At 42.1% G+C, this 26,241-nt stretch overlaps 1 protein-coding gene across 1 annotated transcript in view; it reads right to left on the reverse strand.

Moving 5' to 3' along the window:
* Positions 1–1,228: 1,228 nt before the first annotated feature.
* Positions 1,229–26,241, reverse strand: part of LOC126282288 (serine protease HTRA2, mitochondrial) — a gene marked incomplete at its 5' end in the record, with an annotated part of 50,345 nt that continues 25,332 nt past the window's right edge. Inside the window, 3 exons of the mRNA XM_049981940.1 lie at positions 1,229–1,547; positions 3,718–3,883; positions 20,946–21,093. Coding sequence (XP_049837897.1) covers positions 1,385–1,547; positions 3,718–3,883; positions 20,946–21,093 — 477 coding nt within the window. The remainder of the gene's footprint in view (positions 1,548–3,717; positions 3,884–20,945; positions 21,094–26,241) is intronic.

Raw genomic sequence — 26,241 nt, forward strand, 5'->3', positions numbered from 1 at the left:
GAGGGGGCGGGGAGAGAGAGGGGGCGGAGACAGAGGGGGGCGGCGCGAAAGGAGAGGGAGGAGAGATCTGAGGGGGAGGAGAGATCTGAGGGGGAGGAGAGATCTGAGGGGGAGAGGGGGGAGAGAGGGGGGGAGAGAGTGGTAGAGGGGTGGAGAGGGGGGAGAGAGGGGGGAGAGGGTGGAGGGAGGGGAGAGGGGGGGAGAGAGGGGGTTAGAGAGGGGGGAGAGAGGAGGGAGAGAGAGGGGGGAGGAGATGCCCCAAAACCCCACCCATTTTCAAATGTAAATATAAAGCAACAACCACAAGCCACAAGTAACCACACCGATGAATCTTCCTGGCAGATTAAAACTGTGTGCCCGACCGAGACTCGAACTCGGGACCTTTGCCTTTCGCGGGCAAGTGCTCTACCAACTGAGCTACCGAAGCACGACTCACGCCCGGTACTCACATCCTTACTTCTGCCAGTATCCTTCTCCTACCTTCCAAACTTTACAGAAGCTCTTCTGAGAACCATGCAGAACTAGCACTCCTGAAAGAAAGGATACTGCGGAGACATGGCTTAGCCACAGCCTGGGGGATGTTTCTCATTCTGGCACACTGATGAATGCTTGCAATATCAGCCAATAACCTGGAGGATTTTGCTGAAATAGACTCTAGCTACCCTATTGTACTAAAGAAAATATTTCTTTAAAGAAGTGAGTGAGGATTATAACAATATTATGAAAAGGAAATTTGCCCCTCACCATATAGCGGAGATGCTGAGTCGCAGTTAGGCACAACAAAAAGACTGTCACGAATAAAGCTTTCGGCCAGTAAGGTCCTTGTCAAAAAATAGTCAACGGACATCACACACACACACACGCACACACACACACACACACACACACACACGACTGCAGTCTCAGGCAACTGGTGGCTTCAGTTGCCTGAGACTGTAGTCGTGTGTGTGAGTTCCGTTCGTAGGAGTGGGTGTGTCCGTCATCTATTTTTGACGAAGGCCTTACTGGCTGAAATATTTATTTGTGACCATCTTTTTGTCACACCTATATGCGACAGTATCTCTGCTGTATGGTGAGTGGCAATTTCCCTTTCATTCCATCCTGAATTTTCTGTTGTTTGAGTGAGGAGTATGTGTTTTGGTCAGCTGGCAAGGTATACATAATAACCTTTGTCATGGTTTGACATATGGGGTATATTACTAGCTAAAATAAACAGGACAAAGAAACATTCTTACATACCAACAAATATCTTTTATTCTTGGTAAAATATAAGCATGTGTATTTTGTACAAACAATAAATTACTTTATCTGAAGTTTTCATTTCACTTTTCAACTGGCATCAAATACATAACACACATGGCTTAGAATACCTTATTCCTCTGTATCAGGGATCTTCAGGTATAACTGTGACCTTAAATTTCTGAAATCCACGCACAACAATCATTTCCAATCGAGTACAAGTTTCCAGTGCTTGGTAAATATTTGTTGCCGAAGAAACAGGAACGTTGTTGATGTATGTTACTATATCGCCAGGCATCAGACCACCACTGTCAACATAAAAGAAGACTGAGATAGTACACTGAAAGTACAAAAAACTTATGGAGTGTAAAACTATTCAGTTTCATTAACATCCACAACAGTGAAAATTTATCCAGAGAGATTTAATAATCAAAATCTGCTAATTTTATAACAGCTTTATCAACCAACTCATAGTTTACTTATATTAAATAAGTATTCCAAATTTAGAATATCGTCACTGGACAAAGACAAAACCTTAGTTCTCACTCAGCTGGCTGGGGTGGCCATCCAGTTCTGGGTGCTACAGTCTGGAAGTGCAGCATTCTACATAGGCATAACAAATAACAAACTGTCTGTTCACATGAATGGTTAGCACAAAATTCTGGGCTTGAGGCAACAGGACCACCTAGTTGCCAAGCACATCCAGATCTTTCCCACCAAAATAACCCTTTTTTAACTGTGTATTTAGAAACACTCTCTGCAACAAGTACTTCATTCCCGTGCCCCCCCCCCCCCCCCCCTCCCCAATGGCCACAGTATTGTCTCTTCGCCCTTCCTTGTTCCCACTGTTTCCCCACACATTCCTCTTGTCCACCCAGTGCACATGTGACAGTCCTTTTCCCTTTCCTGCTTTATTTCCCTCCCCCCCCCCCCTCTCCCAAACCCACCTAGCAGCTCACCACCCTGTCTCTGCCACATCCCTGAACACTTCCACAAGCCACACAATAACATCTTCACTAACACTTACCAGCTTCTGGGGGGGGGGGGCAATTATCACCCTAAACCTCTTCTGTATCACCAGCCATGACTGCTACTCACACCAATCGGGCCTCAGTGTCACTTAACAGCACATAAAATTCTGAGACTTTTCAACACCAAAATAATCACTTTGAGGAGATGGGGCAGTGGGTCGGGGTGAGAGCTTAGTCAATTTAGATTTAAGAGCAAACTCTGGCTGTAGCTAATTCCGATTTGTCAGTGGCTGGTACAGTTCTTCAGTCATTTCAGGACATTGTTTGGTCTTCCAGAAATCATTTATTGTCTTGTTGGAAACATTCAAAGGATGAAAACTTAAGAGGTAATTTCTTAAAACTTACACTCCCTTGTTGAACCATATGCTGGATCAGTGAAATTATTTCTAAGCTAAAATTTTATATTCATGCAGCCAAAAGTAAATGCAAGAATGCCTCGACGATGAAAAAGAGACATTGCCACTGATCAAATGTTTCATGATTTAACACAAAAAGTACTAAGCACTGTGCTAATGTACGACAACCTATCACACAATTTCACCATATTGCCTGCAGTCTTCCCCCTCCAACCAAGTCTGAGTGAGAAAGCATTGATGGTGAAATCAAGGATGGAATAATGACAAAATTATGAAAAGGTTATTTGCTACTCCTCATATAGCACATAAACCCAACAAAAGGACTGTCAAAGCTTTTGGCCAAACAGACCTTCACCAGAATTAGACAATACAGGCACACACATTCATGCAAACGCAACTCGCACACACATGATCACAGTTTCTGGCATCCAAGGCCGTGTGTGTGTGTGTGGATGAAAGCCTGTTTGGCCAAAATCTTTGTTTGACAGTCTTTCTGTTGGGCCCATCAGTGACTCGGCATCTCCACTTTATTTGATGGTAGTTACATTTTAGTGATTTTATTCATTATGGCTATTGTATAGCTCACAATGAGTTGACTTACTTAGTGCACAAGCAGTCTAAATTTGTGTTATATATTAGTATGACACAAGAAAAAATACAGATGTGACTCATTGAAGTGAGCAGGAGTAGCTATTAGCAGAATAATAGATAACCACAATTTTCATTTGTTTTGAAATCTAAATTAAAATTCTGGTTTCGTATTTACCATTTATCCATTTACTCAGACTCGTGAGGGTAATGGAAGAGAGAAGTTAAAAAAATTGGGAAGACATTAATAACAGCAGAGTCTCATAATTTACAACTTCTGTGATTTAAAATTGCAATCACTTCACTTCAGAAACAAATAATTAAATAAGATTAGGTCACTGACAGAAAGCGGAAGCCACTTATAAACAAATTTTATCATTGAGAATGTATTAGTAGCAACTCCTGCAAGCTACTGACAATGTATGTGGATCACTTTTTATGCCGTATTATCTTCCCATGACTCATTAAAAACAATAATAATAGTTATGAATTTAGTTACCAACCTGTAAGCAGGTGATCCAACCACCACCTTCCATACAAGTACACCATGTGTCACATCAGGTGGAATTGGACGATTTCTGCTTTGAAGTTCATATATAATATCTGGAGTTAGTGTGAGCATTGTTATGCCCATATAACGTCGCTTTGTTGATAGTCCTGTAGGTGCCCCTGGAATGTAAAAGTCTCATTATGAAATGCACATGTACAATTAAAATAAGGACTAACTGAAGCAACAAATAAAGAGAAATGGCATTTAATATGGTGACACAAATTATGTAGCAACACTGAGAAGCAAATAGAAACAAAAATAGATACAAAAGTACACTGTCCATCTTTTGCAAATGCAATTACAAAAATTAAGGTTACATAGAGAATAATGATTAGAGCTGGTCTTACAATTTCTGTAGGTTTAAAAATGCCCCAAAATAGACAGAAACAAAAACAAAGAAGAAAATGTACTAAATTAAGTATTTTGCACATGTATTGCATACATCTACTCTTCTCCCCTCTCTCTGTCCACATCTCCTACCCCCCCCCCCCCTCTCTCTGTCTCTGTCCACTCCCTCCACCAGCCCTACTCTCTGTCCATCTCCTTCTCCAGCCCCTTTCTCAGTCCATCTCCTCTACCCTGTCTTTGTCTATCTCTACCTCCCTTATCTTTCTGGGGAGGAAGGGGGTTATAAAATTACAAAACTAAAGCACAACAGGGTGTAAACTGTCGCAGCTGCATTGGTAAAGTACAGGAACTTCAAACGTTGATAGAAAGAACCGAAGCTGAAATCATTATAGGTACAGAAAGCTGGCAGAAGCCAGAGATAAATTCAGCCGAAATTTTTACAAAGGCACAGACGGTGATTAGAAAGGATAGATTGCATGCAACCGGTGATGGCGTGTTTGTCGCTGTTGGTAGTAGTTTATCCTGTAGTGAAGTAGAAGTGGATAGTTCTTGTGAAATATTATGGGTGGAGGTTACACTCAACAACCGAGCTAGGTTAATAATTGGCTCCTTTTACCGACCTCCCGACTCAGCAGCATTAGTGGCAGAACAACTAACAGAAACTTTGGAATACATTTCACATCAATTTTCTCAGGATATTATAGTCTTAGGTGATTTCAATTTACCAGATATAGACTGGGACACTCAGATGTTTAGGACGCGTGGTAGGGACAGAGCATTGAGTGACATTATATTGAGTGCACTATCCAAAAATTACCTCGAGCAATTAAACAGAGGACCGACTTGTCGAGATAACATCTTCGACCCACTGATAAACAGACCTGAACTTTTCGACTCTGTAAGCGCAGAACAAGGAATCAGTGATCATAAGGCCGTTGCAGCATCCCTGAATATGGAAGTTAATAGGAATATAAAAAAAGAGAGGAAGGTTTATCTGTTTAGCAAGAGTAATAGAAGGCAGATTTCAGACTACCTAAGGGATCAAAATGAAAATTTCTGTTTTGACACTGACAATGTTGAGTGTTTATGGAAAAAGTTCAAGGCAACCGTAAAATTCGTTTTAGACAGGTACGTGCAGAGTAAAACTGAGGGACGGGAAAAACCCATCGTGGTTCAACAACAAAGTTAGGAAACTACTGTGAAAGCAAAGAGAGCTTCACTCCAAGTTTAAACGCAGCCAAAACCTCTCGGACAAACAGAAGCTAAACGATGTCAAAGTTAGTGTAAGGAGGGCTATGCGTGAAGCGTTCAGTGAATTCGAAAGAAAAATTATATGTACTGATTTGACAGAAAATCCTAGGAAGTTTTTCCAAAGCTGTTTCACAGAGGAAGACCGCACTGCATTTCCTTCTCTAAATCCTCGCACAAACGAAAAAATGGCTGACATAGAAATAAGTGTCCAAGGAATAGAAAAGCAACTGGAATAACTCAACAGAGGAAAGTCCACTGGACCCGACAGGATACCAATTCGTTCCTACATAGAGTACGCGAAAGAACTTTCCCCCCTTCTAACAGCCGTGTACTGCAAGTCTCTAGAGGAACGGAAGGTTCCAAATGATTGGAAAATAGCACAGGTAGTCCCAGTCTTCAAGAAGGGTCATTGAGCAGATGCGCAAAACTATAGACCTATATCTCTGACGTCGATCTGTTGTAGAATTTTAGAACATGTTTCTTGCTCGAGTATCATGTCGTTTTTGGAGACCCAGAATCTACCTTGTAGGAATCAACATGGATTCCGGAAACAGTGATCGTGTGAGACCCAACTCGCTTTATTTGTTCATGAGACCCAGAAAATATTAGATACAGGTTTCCAGGTAGATGCTATTTTCCTTGACTTCCGGAATGCATTCAATACAGTTCCACACTGTCGCCTGTTAAAGTAAGAGCCTACGGAATATCAGAATGGATTGAAGAGTTTAGCAAACAGAACGCAGCATGTTATCAATGGAGAGACGTCTACAGATGTTAAAGTAACCTCTGGCATGCCACAGGGGAGTGTTATGGGACCATTGCTTTTCACTATATGACCTAGTAGATAGTGTCGGAAGTTCCATGCGGCTTTTCGCGGATGAAGCTGTAGTATACAGACAAGTTGTAGCATTAGAAAATAGTAGCGAAACGCAGGAAGATCTGCAGTGGATAGGCACTTGGTGCAGAGAGTGGCAACTGACCCTTAACATAGACAAATGTAATGTACTGTGAATACATATAAAGAAGGATCCTTTATTGTATGATTATATGATAGTGGAACAAACACTGGTAGCAATTACTTCTGTAAAATATCTGGGAGTATGCGTGCCGAACAATTTGAAGTGAAATGATCATATAAAATTTATTGTTGGTAAGACGGGTACCAGGTTGAGATTCATAGGGAGAGTCCTTAGAAAATGTAGTCCATCAACAAAGAAGGTGGCTTACAAAACACTTATTCGACCTATACTTGAGTATTGCTCATCAGTGTGGGATCCGTACCATGTCAGGTTGACGGAGGAGATAGAGAAGATCCAAAGAAGAGCAGCGCATTTCGTCACAGTGTTATTTGGTAACCGTGATAGCGTTACGGAGATGTTTAGCAAACTCAAGTGGCATACCCTGCAGAGAGGCGCTCTGCATCGCGGTGTAGCTTGCTCGCCAGGTTTCGAGAGGGTGCGTTTCTGGATGAGGTATCGAATATATTGCTTCCCCCTACTTATACCTCCTGCGGAGATCACGAATGTAATATTAGAGAGATTCGAGCGCGCATGGAGGCTTTCCGGTAGTCGTTCTTCCCACGAACCATACGCGAGTGGAACAGAAAAGGGAGGTAATGACAGTGGCGCGTAAAGTGCCCTCCGCCACACACCGTTGGGTGGTTTGCGGAGTATAAATGTAGAATGTAGATGTAGATAATTGCCGTCATCAGGTGCTATTGACATGTCACAGAAGTTATGTCACGTTTCTATACTGCAGTGAATTCTGTATCTATTTTGCTGACAGTAACTCACAAGTGTCCACAATACAGTCTGCTCCCAGTTACCTGTGAATTTCTCATTTCCCAGTCCACTTTGCTCCATGCACTGTTAGAACTGGAGCTCTATATTTAGCTTGTTTCAACATATTTATGCATTCTTCGAGTAGATCATTCCCTTGGCTCAAACACGGAGCCTGTTAGGTTGTTGTGTAGCTGCTGGCAACAGGATCAAATTATCTGTGGTGAAGCAGTATCTTCGGAATTCCCAATGAAAACCACACAAGAGCTGACTGAATTCTCAGATCTAAAAAAGAAGGCTGTTGACAATATGCTCCAATGCCCTTCATATGCAGCTGGTGAAGGTAATATTACGATAATGTTCTTCCCAGAATTAAGAAGGAAAATAAAAACAGTAACCTTTCATGAGATGTTTCTGTAAGCCAAATAAAGTTAAAATATTTTTTAAAGTACTGTATGTCATTCACCAATGACTGTTGAAAGCATTTATTTTCACAAACGCAGTTTAGGCCGTAACACAGATATCAAGTGGTATACTGCAACTCTGAAAATAAATGCTGTCTAAAGTCAATGGTGAATATGATTTTTTTAGAAACTTCTACATAACCCTGAACCACATCACAAGAAGTTAATCAAAATGAAAATGGGCATCGAAAATTTGTGCACTTCTTTTTCCCAAAATTCTGCATTGGTCCAATTGAGATCAGATGGAGTGTGAACACCAACTAAATTTCATCTACTACATGAAGTAGTGGCTGTTGTATGCTTCATTGTTCCTCAAACTGAAGCTCATCTTTCGATCAAGTCAGTGGCATGTAACTATGGCAAAATACCTCACGAATGTCTGTCTTGTGTCATTTGTGCTGATCTATAGATTTCCATTTTACTTTACAGCAGTAACTGTGCACCTCTGTCTCTCCCTACAACCCTTCAAACAGTGCTCCATACAGTTGTGCTATTAAAGAAACCATTCAAAAACCTGAACAAAGGAAGGAAGGACTAATAACAATATATATTAGGATAGATTGATACTCACCAGCAGAGAAGACAGAGGTCCGAGTCAGACCTTAGTGCCTGGAGAAGACAGCAGCCATGCTGTGCAAGTTGTAATTGTCTGTTTTTCTAAACCTAATGAAGAGTTATGTCTGATATCTTAGTGTCATAATTCATATCATTCATGATGGGAACTAGGTCTTGCTCTCATGAATCGACAACATTATGGCCCAACTGCCAAAGAAACTGCACAGTTGTCTGTAGCCATTTTACCAGTGGCACTCTGTCTTCATAGTTGACCTTACGACTGTGGGCTGGATACTTTGTTGCTGGAGAAATCGTCAACCTGGATGACAGTTAATGAATTGAACCACGTTCCTCTTATTTATGAGGCTGGTGCCTTAACCACTCCATCATCTCTTGCAGCTGTAGGTATAGGAAACATGCAGCAGCCTCAGCAGTTAGGGAGCCTAAGCCAGTTGCAAATTCTAACAGAAGGTAGTTCGCAAAGAAGAGGTGTGGCCTACCAGTTGCAGTAAGTTTTTGGGGAGTGAGTAACAGTCACCAGCATTGTGAAGCCTAGTGCATGGTTAACATAAGGGAGTTATGTGGGAATTTTACGAAAGAGGATCAGATGGTGATTACGGTTAGAGCTGGGAACAGTCTTGATAGGGACGGGGAGTATGATGAAGGTGGTGACCTGGTGAAGATAGCTACTCAAACTGGTGGCACTAATGTGCACTTCATGCAACTGTTTCAGCGTCATGATTGGCCTCATCCTAATGCAGATGTTAGGCCATTAACATGGGGCTGAAGAAGGCACTGATGGCGGAGGGCATGGCTCACATTGCAGTGGTGCCAACTGAGTCTATCAAAAGACTGAGTTCTATAGGTACGGCCTGCACCTCAATAAGTATGGGAACGGAAGCCGGCAGTGTAGTGGATGGTGGTGGGATTACTCATCGAAAAATTCCTGTAGTTGTTTGTGTTAAGAACTGCACCTTTTTCAGACTGAAGTCAGTTGATGGGTATCCCTGCTTAGAGGGAGTCCCTTTAACAAAGGAACCATCTCCAAAGGAGGTCAGGTATATGTTGATTTTGACATTATTAGTACATTGGAGCACATCTTAAATAATTTAAAAATTCAGAGGCTTCCTTTACCAAGATACAGATTAGCTGGCTGTTTTTTAAGGAGTTCTTTGCAGAGTACAAACAGTATTCCATTTGAGTCCGTAGATGTATCACGACACTGTACTGAACAGGTATTTCAATGTTGTGCAAGGGCAGTTTAATTTAGTGAAACTAAATGTCTAATTGTTGTTATTTACAGGTCCCCCAACTGTGACTTCACAGCATTTCTGTTCAAGCTAGAGAGAGTTCTGGTTCATTTTATAGGAAGTACCAAAAATTAGTTACATGTGGTGAGTTCAATATTAATATAGTATGGGATTGTGCAAGAAAGAGGTTGTTGGAAGACCAACTAAATTCATATGAACTGATGCAGATTGTGTTTTTCTTTTCCAACCAGGGTGCAGAGGAACAGTAGCACAACCACAGACAATGTTTTTATTCATTCTTTATCACTACATGCGTATTCTGTTAGTAAAAGGATGAATGGCCTTTCAGACCATGATGCACAAATTTTAACACTAACAAATTTTTGTACTCAAACAAAATTTATATTTAATTACAAGTTGTGTAGAAAAGCTAATCCAATAGCAATAGTGAGTTTTTTTTTGAACCTCGTTAAGGAATAAAACTGGCAGGATGTTTTTAGTGCTGATAACATAATGAAAAACCTAATGCTTTCCTTAACAGATTTCTCATGCTCTCTGAAAGTTGCTTTCCATTAGAATGTTCTAAACAGGGCACTTGCAATAAACGGCACCCTGGATGGCTGGCTAGTGGGATAAGGATATTATATAGAACAAAGTGGGAATTATATCAAAATGTTACAAGTAGTCACAATAGAGCTGAACATAGCTGGTGATTAAATAAAAACTTAGTATCTACAGGAAATCATATAACTCTCTTGGAATTTGATTACTCGATAAATAGTACAATTCTCAAGGCTGTCAATTCAACTAAGTACCTGGGTGTTAAAATTACAAACAACTTCAGTTGGAAAGACCACATAGATAATATCGTGGGGAAGGTGAGCCAAAGGTTGCGTTTCATTGGCAGGACACTTAGAAGATGCAACAAGTCCACTAAAGAGACAGCTTACACTACACTCGTTCGTCCTCTGTTAGAATATTGCTGCGCGGTGTGGGATCCTTACCAGGTGGGATTGACGGAGGACATTGAAAGGGTGCAAAAAAGGGCAGCTCGTTTTGTATTATCATGTAATAGGGGAGAGAGTGTGGCAGATATGATACACGAGTTGGGATGGAAGTCATTAAAGCAAAGACGTTTTTCGTCGCGGCGATATCTATTTACGAAATTTCAGTCACCAACTTTCTCTTCCGAATGCGAAAATATTTTGTTGAGCCCAACCTACATAGATAGGAATGATCATCAAAATAAAATAAGAGAAATCAGAGCTCGAACAGAAAGGTTTAGGTGTTCGTTTTTCCCGCGCGCTGTTCGGGAGTGGAATGGTAGAGAGGTAGTATGATTGTGGTTGGATGAACTCTGTCAAGCATTTCAATGTGAATTGCAGAGTAATCATGTAGATGTAGATATAAAATCCCTTTCAGTGACTGATGTCTGAAATACTACTCTGTGATACTGACTAGGGGGAGAGTGGGTCAATAATTATATCACTGAAAACTAAGGAATCTCATGGATATGATGGAGTACCTAGCAGAATATTAAAGTACTGAGCTGCACATGTTAGCCCTGTACTTAGCCAAATTTGTAATTTTCCCTTTAAAAATGGTCAGTTTCCTGAATGATTAAAGTACTCAGTAGTAAAGTCACTTTATAAAACAGAAAGGGATAATGTAGACAATTCTAGACCTGTTACTATGCCATCAGTGTCTGCTAAACTTATTGAAAAGGCTGTGTATGTAAGGATAAGTGATCATTTTATTTCATATAATTTGCTATCAAATATACAGTTCTCTTTTCTCTGTGAGGTACTGGATGGACGAAACAAATGGTTTTGAACACTAGCCATCTTTTTTGATTTAACTAAGGAATTTGATTGTGTTGATAACAAAATATTGCTCCAAAAGTTGGACCATTATGGAATAAGGGGAGTAGTTCCCAACTGGTTCATAACAGACAGCAAAAGGTAATTCTCTGCAGTGTTAAAAACGGTTGTGATGTGGGGTCTGAGTGGGGGCACGGTTAAATGGGAGGTGCCCCAGGGATCAGTGTTGGGCCCACTCCTGTTCCTTACAAGCCCTCTATCATTACAGGTGATTCTAAAATAGTTCTGTTTGCTGATGACACTTGCTTGGTGGTAATCTGTGCAACATTGACACTGTTTCAAATCGTGCAGTTCAAGACATAAGTTCATGGCTTGTAGAAAAGAAACTAATGCTAAATCACATTAAGACTTAGTTTTTACAGTTCCTAACATATAATTCCCTCCCCCCATGAACCATGGACCTTGCCGTTGGTGGGGAGGCTTGCGTGCCTCAGCGATACAGATGGCCGTACCGTAGGTGCAACCACAACGGAGGGGTATCTGTTGAGAGGCCAGACAAACGTGTGGTTCCTGAAGAGGGGCAGCAGCCTTTTCAGTAGTTGCAGGGGCAACAGTCTGGATGATTGACTGATCTGGCCTTGCAACATTAACCAAAACGGCTTTGCTGTGCTGGTACTGCGAACGGCTGAAAGCAAGGGGAAACTACAGCCGTAATTTTTCCCGAGGACATGCAGCTTTACTGTATGATTAAATGATGATGGCATCCTCTTGGGTAAAATATTCCGGAGGTAAAATAGTCCCCCATTCGGATCTCCGGGCGGGGACTACTCAGGAGGATGTCGTTATCAGGAGAAAGAAAACTGGCGTTCTACGGATCGGAGCGTGGAATGTCAGATCCCTTAATCGGGCAAGTAGGTTAGAAAATTTAAAAAGGGAAATGGATAGGTTAAAGTTAGATATAGTGGGAATTAGTGAAGTTCGGTGGCAGGAGGAACAAGACTTCTGGTCAGGTGACTACAGGGTTATAAACACAAAATCAAATAGGGGTAATGCAGGAGTAGGTTTAATAATGAATAGGAAAATAGGAATGCGGGTAAGCTACTACAAACAGCATAGTGAACGCATTATTGTGGCCAAGATAGATACGAAGCCCACACCTACTACAGTAGTACAAGTTTATATGCCAACTAGCTCTGCAGATGATGAAGAAATTGAAGAAATGTACGATGAAATAAAAGAAATTATTCAGATAGTGAAGGGAGACGAAAATTTAATAGTAATGGGTGACTGGAATTCGAGTGTAGGAAAAGGGAGAGAAGGAAACATAGTAGGTGAATATGGATTGGGGCTAAGAAATGAAAGAGGAAGCCGCCTAGTAGAATTTTGCACAGAGCACAACTTAATCATAGCTAACACTTGGTTTAAGAATCACGAAAGAAGGTTGTATACGTGGAAGAACCCTGGAGATACTAAAAGGTATCAGATAGATTATATAATGGTAAGACAGAGATTTAGGAACCAGGTTTTAAGTTGTAAGACATTTCCAGGGGCAGATGTGGACTCTGACCACAATCTATTGGTTATGACCTGTAGATTAAAACTGAAGAAACTGCAAAAATGTGGGAAATTAAGGAGATGGGACCTGGATAAACTGAAAGAACCAGAGGTTGTACAGAGTTTCAGAGAGAGCATAAGGGAACAATTGACAGGAATAGGGGAAAGAAATACAGTAGAAGAAGAATGGGTAGCTCTGAGGGATGTAGTAGTGAAGGCAGCAGAGGATAAAGTAGGTACAAAGACGAGGGCTGCTAGAAATCCTTGGGTAACAGAAGAAATATTGAATTTAATTGATGAAAGGAGAAAATATAAAAATGCAGTAAATGAAGCAGGCAAAAAGGAATACAAACGTCTCAAAAATGAGATCGACAGGAAGTGCAAAATGGCTAAACAGGGATGGCTAGAGGACAAATGTAAGGATGTAGAAGCTTATCTCACTAGGGGTAAGATAGATATTGCCTACAGGAAAATTAAAGAGACCTTTGGAGAGAAGAGAACCATGTGTCTGAATATCAAGAGCTCAGATGGCAGCCCAGTTCTAAGCAAAGAAGGGAAGGCAAAAAGGTGGAAGGAGTATATAGAAGGTTTATACAAGAGCGATGTACTTGAGGACAATATTATGGAAATAGAAGAGGATGTAGATGAAGACGAAATGGGAGATACGATACTGCGTGAAGAGTTTGACAGAGCACTGAAAGACCTGAGTCGAAACAAGGCCCCCGGAGTAGACAACATTCCATTAGAACTACTGACGGCCTTGGGAGAGCCAGTAATGACAAAACTCTACCAGCTGGTGAGCAAGATGTATGAGACAGGCGAAATACCCTCAGACTTCAAGAAGAATATAATAATTCCAATCCCAAAGAAAGCAGGTGCTGACAGATGTGAAAATTACCGAACTATAAGTTTAATAAGCCACGGCTGCAAAATACTAACGCGAATTCTTTACAGACGAATGGAAAAACTGATAGATGCAGACCTCGGGGAAGATCAGTTTGGATTCCGTAGAAATATTGGAACACGTGAGGCAATACTGACCTTACGACTTATCTTAGAAGAAAGATTAAGAAAAGGCAAACCTACGTTTCTAGCATTTGTAGACTTAGAGAAAGCTTTTGACAATGTTGACTGGAATACTCTTTTTCAAATTCTAAAGGTGGCAGGGGTAAAATACAGGGAGCGAAAGGCTATTTATAATTTGTACAGAAACCAGATGGCAGTAATAAGAGTCGAGGGGCATGAAAGGGAAGCAGTGGTTGGGAAAGGAGTGAGACAGGGTTGTAGCCTCTCCCCGATGTTATTCAATCTGTATATTGAGCAAGCAGTAAAGGAAACAAAAGAAAAATTTGGAGTAGGTATTAAAATTCATGGAGACGAAGTAAAAACTTTGAGGTTCGCCGATGACATTGTAATTCTGTCAGAGACGGCAAAGGACTTGGAAGAGCAGTTGAACGGAATGGACAGTGTCTTGAAAGGAGGATATAAGATGAACATTAACAAAAGCAAAACGAGGATAATGGAATGTAGTCAAATTAAATCGGGTGATGCTGAGGGAATTAGATTAGGAAATGAGGCACTTAAAGTAGTAAAGGAGTTTTGCTATTTAGGAAGTAAAATAACTGATGATGGTCGAAGTAGAGAGGATATAAAATGTAGACTGGCAATGGCAAGGAAAGCGTTTCTGAAGAAGAGAAATTTGTTAACATCGAATATAGATTTATGTATCAGGAAGTCGTTTCTGAAAGTATTTGTTTGGAGTGTAGCCATGTATGGAAGTGAAACATGGACGATAACTAGTTTGGACAAGAAGAGAATAGAAGCTTTCGAAATGTGGTGCTACAGAAGAATACTGAAGATAAGGTGGATAGATCACGTAACTAATGAGGAGGTATTGAATAGGATTGGGGAGAAGAGAAGTTTGTGGCACAACTTGACTAGAAGAAGGGATCGGTTGGTAGGACATGTTTTGAGGCATCAAGGGATCACAAATTTAGCATTGGAGGGCAGCGTGGAGGGTAAAAATCGTAGAGGGAGACCGAGAGATGAGTACACCAAGCAGATTCAGAAGGATGTAGGTTGCAGTAGGTACTGGGAGATGAAGCAGCTTGCACAGGATAGAGTAGCATGGAGAGCTGCATCAAACCAGTCTCAGGACTGAAGACAACAACAACAACAACATATAATTCAACAAAATCCAACATTTTAATTTCACAGAATAGGCATATGATTAGTGAAATATAACAGTTCTAATTTCTGGGTGTTCAGATAGATAGTAAACTGTTGTGGAAAGCCCACGTTCAGGATCTTGTTCAAAGACTTAAATGCTGCCATTTTTTACTATTCAAATGGTATCTGAAGTAAGTGATAGTTCAATACAAAAATTAGTCTACTTTGCTTATTTTCATTCACTTATGACGTATAGTCCCCCCCCCCTCCCCCCAACCACGGACTTTGCTGTTGGTGGGGAGGCTTACGTACCTCAGCGATACAGATAGCTGTATCATGTATCATACGTGCGATCACAATGGAGGGGTATCTGCTGACAGGCTAGACAAATGTGTGGTTCCTGAAGAGGGGCAGCAGCCTTTTCAGTAGTTGCAGTGGAAACAGTCTGGATGATTTACTGATCTGGCCTTGTAACATTGACCCAAACGGCCTTGCTATGCTGGTACTGCGAACAGCTGACATCATGGGTAAACTACAGTTGTAATTTTTCCCAAGGACATGCAGCTTTACTGTGTGGTTAAATGATGATGGCATCCTCTAGGGTAAAATATTCCGGAGGTAAAATAGTCCCCCATTCGGATCTCTGGGCGGGGACTACTCAAGAGGATGTCGTTATCAGGAGAAAGAAAACTGGCGTTCTATGGATCGGAGTGTGGAATGTCAGCTCTCTTAATCGGGCAGGTAGGTTAGAAAATTTAAAAGGGGAAATGAATAGCTTAAAGTTAGATATAGTGGGAATTAGTGAAGTTCGGTGGCAGGAGGAACAAGACTTTTGGACAGGTGAATACCAGGTTATAACTACAAAGTCAAATGGGGATAATGCAGGAGTAGGTTTAATAAGGAATAAAAAAATAGGAACACAGATAAGCTACTATGAACAGCATAGTGAACTCATCATTGTAACCAAGATAGACACGCAACCCACACCTGCCACAGTAGAGCAAGTTTATATGCCAACTAGCTCCGCAGATGAAGAGATTGAAGAAATGTAGGATGCAATAAAATAAATTATTTAGACAGTAAAGGGACACAAAAATATAATAGTCATAGAGGACTGGAATTTGATAGTAGGAAAAGGAAGAGAAGGAAAAGTAGTAAATGAATACAGACTGGAGTTAAGGAAAGAAAGAGGAAGCCACCTAGTAGAATTTTGCACAGAGCATATCTTAATCATAGCTAACACTTGGTTTAAGAATCATGAAAGTAGGTTATATACGTGGAAGAGGCCTGGAGACACGGGAAGGATTCAGATAGATTATATAATGGTCAGACAGAGATTTAGGAACCAAGTTTTAAATTGTAAGACATTTCCAGGGCCAGATGTGGGCTCTGGCCACAATCTATTGGTTATGAACTGTAGATTAAAACTGAAGAAATTGCAAAAGGGTAGGAATTTAAGGACATGGGACCTGGAAAAAGTGAAAGAGCCAGAGGTTGTAGAGAGTTTCGGAGAGAACATTAATGAATGGTTGACAAGAACAGGGGAAGGCAGCAGAGGATAAAGTAGATAAAAGGACGGAGGCCAGTAAAAATCCTTGGCTAACAGAAGAGCTATTGTATTTAACTGATGAAAGGAGAAAATATAAAAACGCAGTAAATGAAGCAGGCAAAAGGAATACAAATGTCTCAAAAATGTGATCAACAGGAAGTGCACAAGGGCTAAGCAGGGATGGCTATAGGACAAATATAAGTATGGAGAATCATATATCACTAGGAGTAAGATAGATACTGCCTACAGGAAAATTGAAGAGACCTTTGGAAAAAATATAACCACCCGTATGAATATCAAGAGGTCAGATGGAAAACCAATCCCAAGCAAAGAAGGGAAAGCAGAAAGTATACAGAGGGTCTGTACAGGTGAGCTACTTGAGGGCAAAATTATAGAAATGGAAGAGGATGCAGATGAAGAGGAAATGGGAGATATGAGACAGCATGAAGAATAGCACTGAAAGACCTAAGTCGACACAAGAACCCAGGAGTAGACAAAATTCCATTAGAACTACTGATAGCCTTGGGAGAACCAGCCATGACAAAATTCTTCCTCTGGTGAACAAGATGTATGAGACAAGTGAAATACTTTCAGACTTCAATATAATACTTCCAATCTCATAGAAAGCACGTGCTGACAGGTGTGAAAATTACCGAACTATCAGTTTAATAATTCATGGTTGCAAAAAACTAACACCAATTCTCTACAAACGAATGGTAAAACTGGTAGGAGCCAATGTCAGGGAAGATCAGCTTGGATTCCAGAGAAATGTTGGAACACATGAGGCAATACTGACCCTAGGACTTATCTTAGAAGATAGGTTAAGGAAAGCAAGCCTACATTTATAGCACTTGTAGGCTTAGAGAAAGCTTTTGGCAATGTTAACTGGAGTAGTCTCTTTCAAACTCTAAAGGTGGCAGGTGTTAAACATAGGGAACGAAGGGCTGTTTACAATGTGTACAGAAACCAGATGGCAGTTATAGGAGTTGAGGGGCATGAAAGGGAAGCAGAGGTTGAGAAGGGAGTGAGACACAATCTGTACACTGAGCAAGCAGTAAAGGACACAAAGGAAAAATTTGAGGTAGGAATTAAAATCGATGGAGAAGAAAAAACTTTGTCTTGATAGGAGGATATAATATGAACAACAACAAAAGCAAAATGACAATAATGGAATGCAGTCAAATTATATCAGGTGATTCTGAGGGAATTAGATTAGGAAAGGGGACACTTTAAATAGTAGATGAGTTTTGCTATTTGGGGAACAAAATAACTGTCGGAAGTAGAGAGGATGTAAAATGTAGAACAGCTATGGCAAGGAAAGTGTTTCTAAAGAAGAGAAATTTGTCAGCATCAAGTACAGATTTAAGTGTTCGGAAATCTTTCAGGAAAGTATTTGTAAGGAGTGTAGCCATATATGGAAGTGAAACAAAGATGATAAACAGTGTAGGCAAAAAGAGAGTAGAAGCTTTCGAAATGTGGGGCTACAGGAGTATGCTGAAGATTAGAAGGATAGATCGCATAACTAATGAGGAGGTATTGAATACAACTGGGGAGAAGAGGAATTTGTGGCACAACTTGACTAGAGGACACGTTCTGAGGCATCAATGGATCACCAATTTAGTATTGGAGGGAAGCAAAGAGGGTAAAAATCGTAGAGGGAGACCAAGAAATAAATACACTAAGCAGATTCAGAAGGATATAAGTTGCAGTAGTTATTTAGAGATGAAGAGGCTTGCATAGGATAGAGTAACATGGAGAGCTCCATCAAACTAGCCTCTGGACTGAAGATGACGACAAGAACCTCTTCGACAAGAGGGTACTCTGTCATTGGTCTCTCAATGTATATATTCTATACTCGTTTCTTGTTAACAATATCAGCTTATTCCCAAGAATTAACAACTTTCACTCAATTAATACTAAGCAGAAATCCAATCTACATTTGGATTGCACTTCCCAGACTCTTGCACAGAAAGATGTGGGGTATACTGCTGCATCCATTTTCAATAAGCTACCACAAGAATTCAAAAATCTTAGCAGTAATCCACACGGTTTCAAATCAAAACCTGAAGAGTTTCCTCATGAGTCACTCCTTCCGTTCTGTCGAGGATTTTCTTGAAAAATTAAGCTGAATCTTGTGTGGTATTGTTGATTGTGTTTACATAAACTTATGACTTGTCTTTTTTTGGTTCATAAACATTTTATTTTATCTGTTATTACTTTTATGTTGTAATTTAATATATTGACACATTCGATGACCTTACCTTGGATATTTGCCCCTCAATTTGGTCCTATGGAACCTGATGTGTAAAAAAATATATATTAAATAAATAAATACATAAAATAAAAAAAATCTCACTTGGTCTCCCCCAGTTTGTCCTTTCTGTGGAGGATGTTATCCATTAGCAAAGGGGCATCAAAAACTATAAATGTTTCTCCTGAAGAACTGTACATCAGGGTCTTCCCTGTTTACACATGCAACCTGAAATCAGCCATCTTCCTCTACAGCATGAATCTCTAGTAGAACGTTTTCATCCGATACATAAAGACATGGCCCAGAATGCATAATCTGATGGCTTCGAGAAAATTTTCTTGATTGTTAATGTTACTGATGCCATGTTCTACTTTTCTATGGCGATATTAGTGATACTGCATTAACAGCAATAATTTATGTATTTCTTATCATATCCCCATTGATACAATTGTGCACATACATCGATGAGCCAAAACATTATAATAGCATGTTGTTCCACTTTTCAAACACAGCACGCACAGATTCTGCTTGGCAAGGATTCTACAAGTCCTTGATAGGAGTCCGGAAGTATATAGTACCACATGTATATGCACAGGTCAAGTAATTCCTGCAAATCACGGTATGGTGATTTACGGGCACACAGGTGGCACCCCGACACGTGTTCCAATGGGCACAGATCAGGTACATTTGCTGGCCAAGACATCAATGCGAGTTTACTATAATGCCCTTCAAACCACTGCAGCATGACTCTGACCTTGCAACACAGACAGTTATCCTGCTGAAAGATGTCATCATCATAGGGGGAGACTTCAAGCATGAAACAGTGCAGGTGGTCTGCAATAAATAATGTTCGCATAGCTCACTGCTGTCATGATGCCTTTGATTCCCACAACAGATCCCATAGGAGACCAACTCGGTGTACCCCACAGCACAATTATGTGCTCGCCGGTTTACATTTGTGATGGGGTGCATGTTCCATGCAGTCATTCACCTGTATGTTGGCGTGTAAGCACCCAACCATCAATCTGGTGTGACACGAAATGCGGTCCATTCGACACGTTTCTATTGATCCACAGTGAAAAATCAGTGATGCTGTGCCAACTGCAATCACAAATGCAGATGTCATTCAGTCAACACAGGAACATGTAAGGATCCTGTGATGTGGAGCTCCATGTTCAACAATGGCCTGAGAAAAGTGTGCTTTGAAACACTTGTGCCAGCACCAGCATTGTACTCTGCCATCAGATCTGCCACACAGCACTGTCCATGTTGTTTACACAGTGGGGGATAATCCTACCTCTATGTTTTGTGATGAGACGTGATCGTCCAGTACATTAAGGCCTACTCGCTATTTCACCATTCTTCAGCCAATTTCCATAGGTGCTCACAACAGGTATGTCTGCAGGTGATGAGCTTCGCTGTTTCAGAGATTTTCGTTTCCAGCCGCAGTGCCACAACAATGTGCCCTTTGTCAAAACTGCCTATATCGGTGGATTTCTGCTTCCGGGCCGCCTATATCTTCACTATAATGACTGCTCATTAATCTCTTTTCCACTTTCATTCTTCCCATATTGCGACACATGCTCCCCACACCATCAGGAGACATTCAACCTCACAGTGTGCAGTGGTAATATTGTTTTGGCTCATCAGTGTAGTTGGTTAGTTTTTGTGTTTTGCATAGTTGGAAGTGTATCCTGAATATGATGGTTCATTGCTGAGCCGCATGGCTTACAGACATATGTTTTAAGTGCCCTCTTCATCTCGGTGTAAGAGAAGCTCAGTAACCTTGCCTTATAGGATATTTTTCTCCTTACCAAAGATCAGATATCTCCTGCAAATGGCTTGTTTTGTGAGCGACAGACACATAGGCTAGCAGAAAAATTGAAGTTTACTTCACGGTCAGATGAAATGCATCTGCCACACTTCTTGTGCACCTTTTGGATGTCAAAGCACATTAGATCCTACTTTTCTATAATTTAATGCTGTGTATTGCACAATCCTTAAAAAAATATACCTCAACTGATTTTGCTTTTAACAGCTTTCCTACTTGGAATTTCATACTGCCTCAACCAGAGTACCCTAGTTTTTCATGGATTTATAAATATTATAGGTTTTTAAATGATTTGCCAAATTATTGTTGATATTCTTCTGTGAAAAATTGGAAAAAGAACTCAATTACAGAAATAACAAACCTGCTTTCTTTCTTTCCTCGCTTTTCTTCAAAAACTCCTTGGCATAATCAATAGGTATTGCAAATGAAATACCAGCTGTGACTTTCATGGAATTAATACCGATAACTTCTCCATCCAAGTTAACCAGTGGGCCTCCAGAATTCCCAAACTAAAACATATTTTTCAAATCATTACGCTTGCAATAATTATAAGAAAAGCAACAAAAAACAAGCATATATCAAGCTAGGTATCATGAAATTATTCACTACGCAAAGAATACTAAAGAAAATTAAAATGCTTCAAAATTTATGTAACATGTTTGTAGTAATATATTACAATAACGACAATAATGAACTCTAAGAAGACCTTACACTTGAGAGAATTTCTTAGGATTAGTATGAATCTTTTTTAATTTCTGCTTTTGTTGATACATGGGTCTTTGTTTTCATGCATCCCAATGTAACTATCCAGTTGATTATCCATACTGTTGTAATTTTTCACATGTTAGTAAATCATGCCAGTTCGTAATGTACTTTCTTCATTACAAACTACACATTTGAGCAATGGATACACACCAATCTGAAGCAAATGTTCAGCAATGCAACTATGGCCTATAATTAGTGATAGTGTTGCCACTGTTATGTCCCATGGTGTTCACGATCACCTACAACAAGTACTATCAGGTGTGGCCTCATTTCATGGTGGGTGTTGACGTTAATGTACCCTGAAACTAGGTGGCTGGTGAAAGTAGGTGCTATCCTTATAAACTGGTTCAGTGTCAAAGCAAGGGAAGTACTATTGCTTCTAATCAAGCTAGAATAAGATACATTGAAGATAAGCAGTTCATCAGTTGCTCTTTTTAGTGTAAAATTACAACGAAGGTTTCTAAAGATATAATATTATTAAAAGAAAAGTTGCTACTCACCTACAGCAAGATATGCTGAGTCACAGATAGGCACAACAAAAAGACTGTCACAAATAAAGCTTTTCGGCCAGTAAAGCCAACAGAGAACCACAGAGTCCCTGCGAGAGTCTCACATGGAGGTCTTCCACACATTCATAGTCTCCTTAATGGCACGCAGTTTGTTGTGCGTACAGAGGCTATGCCATTCTGTCTCCCAAAGCTGCAAAACATTGCAGCCTAGTACTGAACACTGGTCAGTTGCAGAGAACTGATCTCCATAAGCAGCTTCCGCATAGCCTGTTTGGCCAGCCTGTCAGCAAGTTCGTAGCCTGGGATTCCAATGTGACCTGGGGTCAAGACAAAACACCACTGAACAACTGGACCATTCCAGGGCACAGGCGGACTCCTGGATGGTTGATACCAAAGGATGAGTAATACTGGAAGATAGCTTGTAGGCTGCTCAAGGAATCAGTACACAGAAGAAATGACTTCCCAGGGCATGAACAGATGTGCCCAAGAGCATGAGAGCTCGGCAGTGAACACACTGCAGCCATCAGGCAAGATGTGCCATTCAATATGTCCTCCATGGACATATGCAAAGCCGAAGTGATCATCAGCCATTGAGGCGTCCGTGTAAACCATTTCATGGCCTTGGTACATGACAAGCGGAGAGCCGCTGGGTTAACTGAGTCCTTAGGGCCACGTGAGAGATCCAGGCGAAGCCGTCGCCTAAGTGTACGTGAATGGACCTCAAGTATAGGTGGTAAAGGCAAGGACTCCAGTTCGGAAAGGAGGGACTAGACGCGAACTGCAATTGGAAGCCCTGACCTGGACCGCAGATGCGGGAGATGAACCACCGTGGGTGAGAAAAGGAGACAGTAATTTGGATGCACAAGAGAACTATGAACGTGTGCTACGTAACTGGCCAGCACTTGCGCACGCCTAACCTGCAATTGAGGGACTCCAGCCTCCAGTAGGACACAGGTCACCGGACTCGTCCTAAAAGCTCCTGTCGCTAAGAGAATGCCACAGTGGTGCATGGCGTTGAGTAAACGCAACGCTGAGGGTGCCGCCAAACCATAAACCAGATTTCCATAGTCAAGGCGGGACTGAAAAAGGGCTCTGTAGAGCCGCAGCAGCATAGAGCGATCTGCACCCCCGTTGGTGTTGCTCAGGCAGCAGAGGGCATTGAGCTACTGCCAGCACTTCCGCTTAAACTGATAAGGTGAGCAAGTCAAGTCAATCGGGTATTGAAAACCAGTCCTAAGAATCGATATGTCTCCACTACAGTGATTGGATCATCAGTAAGCTAAAGTTCTGGTTCCAGATGAACGGTACGATGCTGACAGAAGTGAATCGCAAATGACTTTGCGGCCGAAAACTGGAAACTGTCGGCTAGAGCCCATGACTGCGCAGGCTAGAGCCCATGACTGCGCAGGCTAGAGCCCATGACTACGCACTGTGGATGCCTCCCTGTAGGTGCCGCTCAGCAACACCAGTACTGGTGGAGCAGTATGAAATGCAGAAGTCGTCTGCATACACAGAAGGTGAGATGGGACGCCCATACAGCTGCTGCTAGACCATTAGTGGCCACTAAAAATATAGATACACTAAATACAGAGCCGTGCGGGACTACATTCTCCTGGATGTGGGGGGAAATATGGGAGGTACCTACTTGGACACGGATAGTTTATGCGACAGCAAATTTTGGATAAAAATCGGGAGTGGGCCTCGGGTACCCCACTCATATAATGTGACCAGGATATGATGTCGCCAGGTAATGTCATACACTTTATGTAAATCAAAGAAGGTGGCAACCAGGATTTGGTGTCTGGAAAAGGCTGTTCCGACGGTAGACTCGAGGGACACAAGATTATCAGTGACAGAGTGACCCTGGAGGAAGCCGCCCTGACACGGAGCCAGTAGACCACCTGGTCCAGGACCCAAGCCAACTGCCGACACACCATACATTCCAGCAGCTTACAAAGAATGTTGGTGAGGCTGATGGGTTGAGAGCTGTCCACATCAAGCGAGTTTTTACCAGGTTTGAGCACTGAAATGATGGTGCTCTCCCACCATTGTGATGGGAAGATGCCATTGCACCAGATCCTGTTGAAGATGATGAGGAGATGTTGCTTGTAATCAGATGAGAGATGTTTAATCACCTGACTGTGGATCCGATCTGGTGCAGGAGCAGTGTCAGGGCAATGTGCAAGGACACCGAGGAACTCCCACTCTATATGGGGCATTATAGGATTCACTGTGGTGTGTAGTGAATGAGAGAACTTTCCCTTCCAGCTGTCGTTTGAGAGTGCGAAAGGCTAGGGGGTTATTCTCTGATACAGAGGCTCGAGCACAGGGCTCAGCAAAGTGCTCGGCAATCGCATTTGCGTCAGTAGATAACATGCCATTTATGTTAACGCCAGGGACACCTGTTGGGGTCTGGTACCGGAAAACACGTTTGATCTTTCCCCAGACTTGGGAAGATGACATATGGCACCCAATGGTCGAGACGTATCTCTCTCAACACTCTTGCTTCCGTTGTTTGATAAGTTGGGGAACGCGGGCACGAGGCTGCTTAAAGGCTCAAGGGAAGGGTGCCGCTGTAAAGCTCGCCGGCGCTCCTTAACTGCTTCAGCGACTTCTGGCAACCACTAAGGGACCGCCTTTCGCCAGGAGCACCCTGAAGAGTGAGGGATCGCATTTTCTATCACAGAAAGGATTGTGGTAGACACCTGCTGAACCATCACAACGATGTTCCCGTGTGGAGGAGATTCAACGGTGACAGCAGAGGTGAAAGTTTCCCAGTTCGCTTTGTTTAAAACCCATCTGGGCAGGCGTCTGTGGGCTTGTCGCCGGGGCAGTGACAGGAAGACGGGGAAGTGGCCACTACCACACGTTGTCACGTGCTCTCCAGCGGATAGATGGGAGAAGTCCTGGGCTGCAAAGTGATAACTCAATGGCCGAGTAACTACCGTGAGACACACTGAAATGTGTGGAAGCCCCAGTATTTAAAGAGGTAGAGGTCGAACTAAGACAGTGAAGTTTCGACATCTCTGCCTCAGCCAGTAAGCATGTTTAAAATCTCACAAAAGTATTTTAGGGACTGCAACTAATACATTCAGGGGTACTGCACCATCTGGAGGAAGATCTACATTGCAGACAGTTATTTCCTGCATCATCCTTATTCTGACAGCCACAGTTTCAAGAGGAGTTTTAAGAGAACAGTTTTACTACAGACTGAGTTAAGGACATAAACGCCAACTCCACCTCACACTCGATTATAGTTACTACAGTTCCTGTAATATACCTTATAGCCATGGAGGGCAGGGGTCCGCATTGTTGGGAACAAGGTTTCCTGGAGGGCAATGCAGAAAGCAGGTGTAAAGCTTAACAGTTGCCGTAGCTCAGCCAGGTGGTGGAAAAAACTGTCGCAATTCCACTGGAGGATGACATCATCACGAGACTGGGAAGGCATGGAACATTCAATGAGGCAGTTTATGCCTCAGGGTCACCTGCTGTCACTGGCTTGTTGCCTGAGCAGTGGATATAGATATCCATTGTGCTTGAATGGCTGGGGAGATCTAGGTCCTCAGCAGACACCAAAATCTCCATTTCATCCGCAATTGCAGAGCTTGTAGGTAGTGGTGGTGTGGGTGCCACCGCAGTTCCCTTGGTCTTGAAGATCTTCCTTTTGGATTTCTCTCGCTGCTCCTTGGGTTTCCCTGGCTGGGAGGACTGCACTGATTCCGTCTCCAGGACCGAGAATGAGCATGAAGTCCTATGACCAGCTGTCTTTGGGCTCTTCAGCCACTGGTGGGTGTCATCTTTTCCACAAGCAGAAACCTGAGAAGGGAGTGACCCAAGTGACCCCTTCGTATCAAGAGGAGCCGACTAAGACTTATGCTTCTCCAGTGTAAAAGTGGGGACTGATATCCCTGATGGTTGGGGAGAAGGGGGTTCCTCCCGAAGTAGGTGGTGCAGCAGCTACAGGGAGGGAAGTGCCACCCACCATCAAGGGGGCAGGTGCAGTCTTCCGACTCTTGAGAGGTGACTGGGGCTGGTGGAGCTGATGGGGCTAGAACTGTTGCAGTGGCGGTGTAAGACAAAGTTGTACATACAGGATGTAGGCATTCAAATTTTCTTTTAGCCTCAGTGTAGGTCAGTCGGTCCAGGGTCTTGTACTCCATGATTTTCCTTTCTTTCTGGAGAACCCTGCAGTCAGGCGAGCAAGGCGGATGGTGCTCTTCACAGTTGACACAGATGGGAGGCAGGCCACATGGAGTATTGGGATGTGATGGGCATCCACAATCTCAAGATGTGACGCTGGAAGTACAGCGGGAAGACATATGGCTGGACTTCCAGCATTTAAAGCACCGGATTGGGGGAGAGAGATATAGGGCTTTACACCAC

The sequence above is a fragment of the Schistocerca gregaria genome, chromosome 7, assembly GCF_023897955.1.
Source record: "Schistocerca gregaria isolate iqSchGreg1 chromosome 7, iqSchGreg1.2, whole genome shotgun sequence".
Lineage (NCBI taxonomy): Eukaryota > Metazoa > Arthropoda > Insecta > Orthoptera > Acrididae > Schistocerca > Schistocerca gregaria.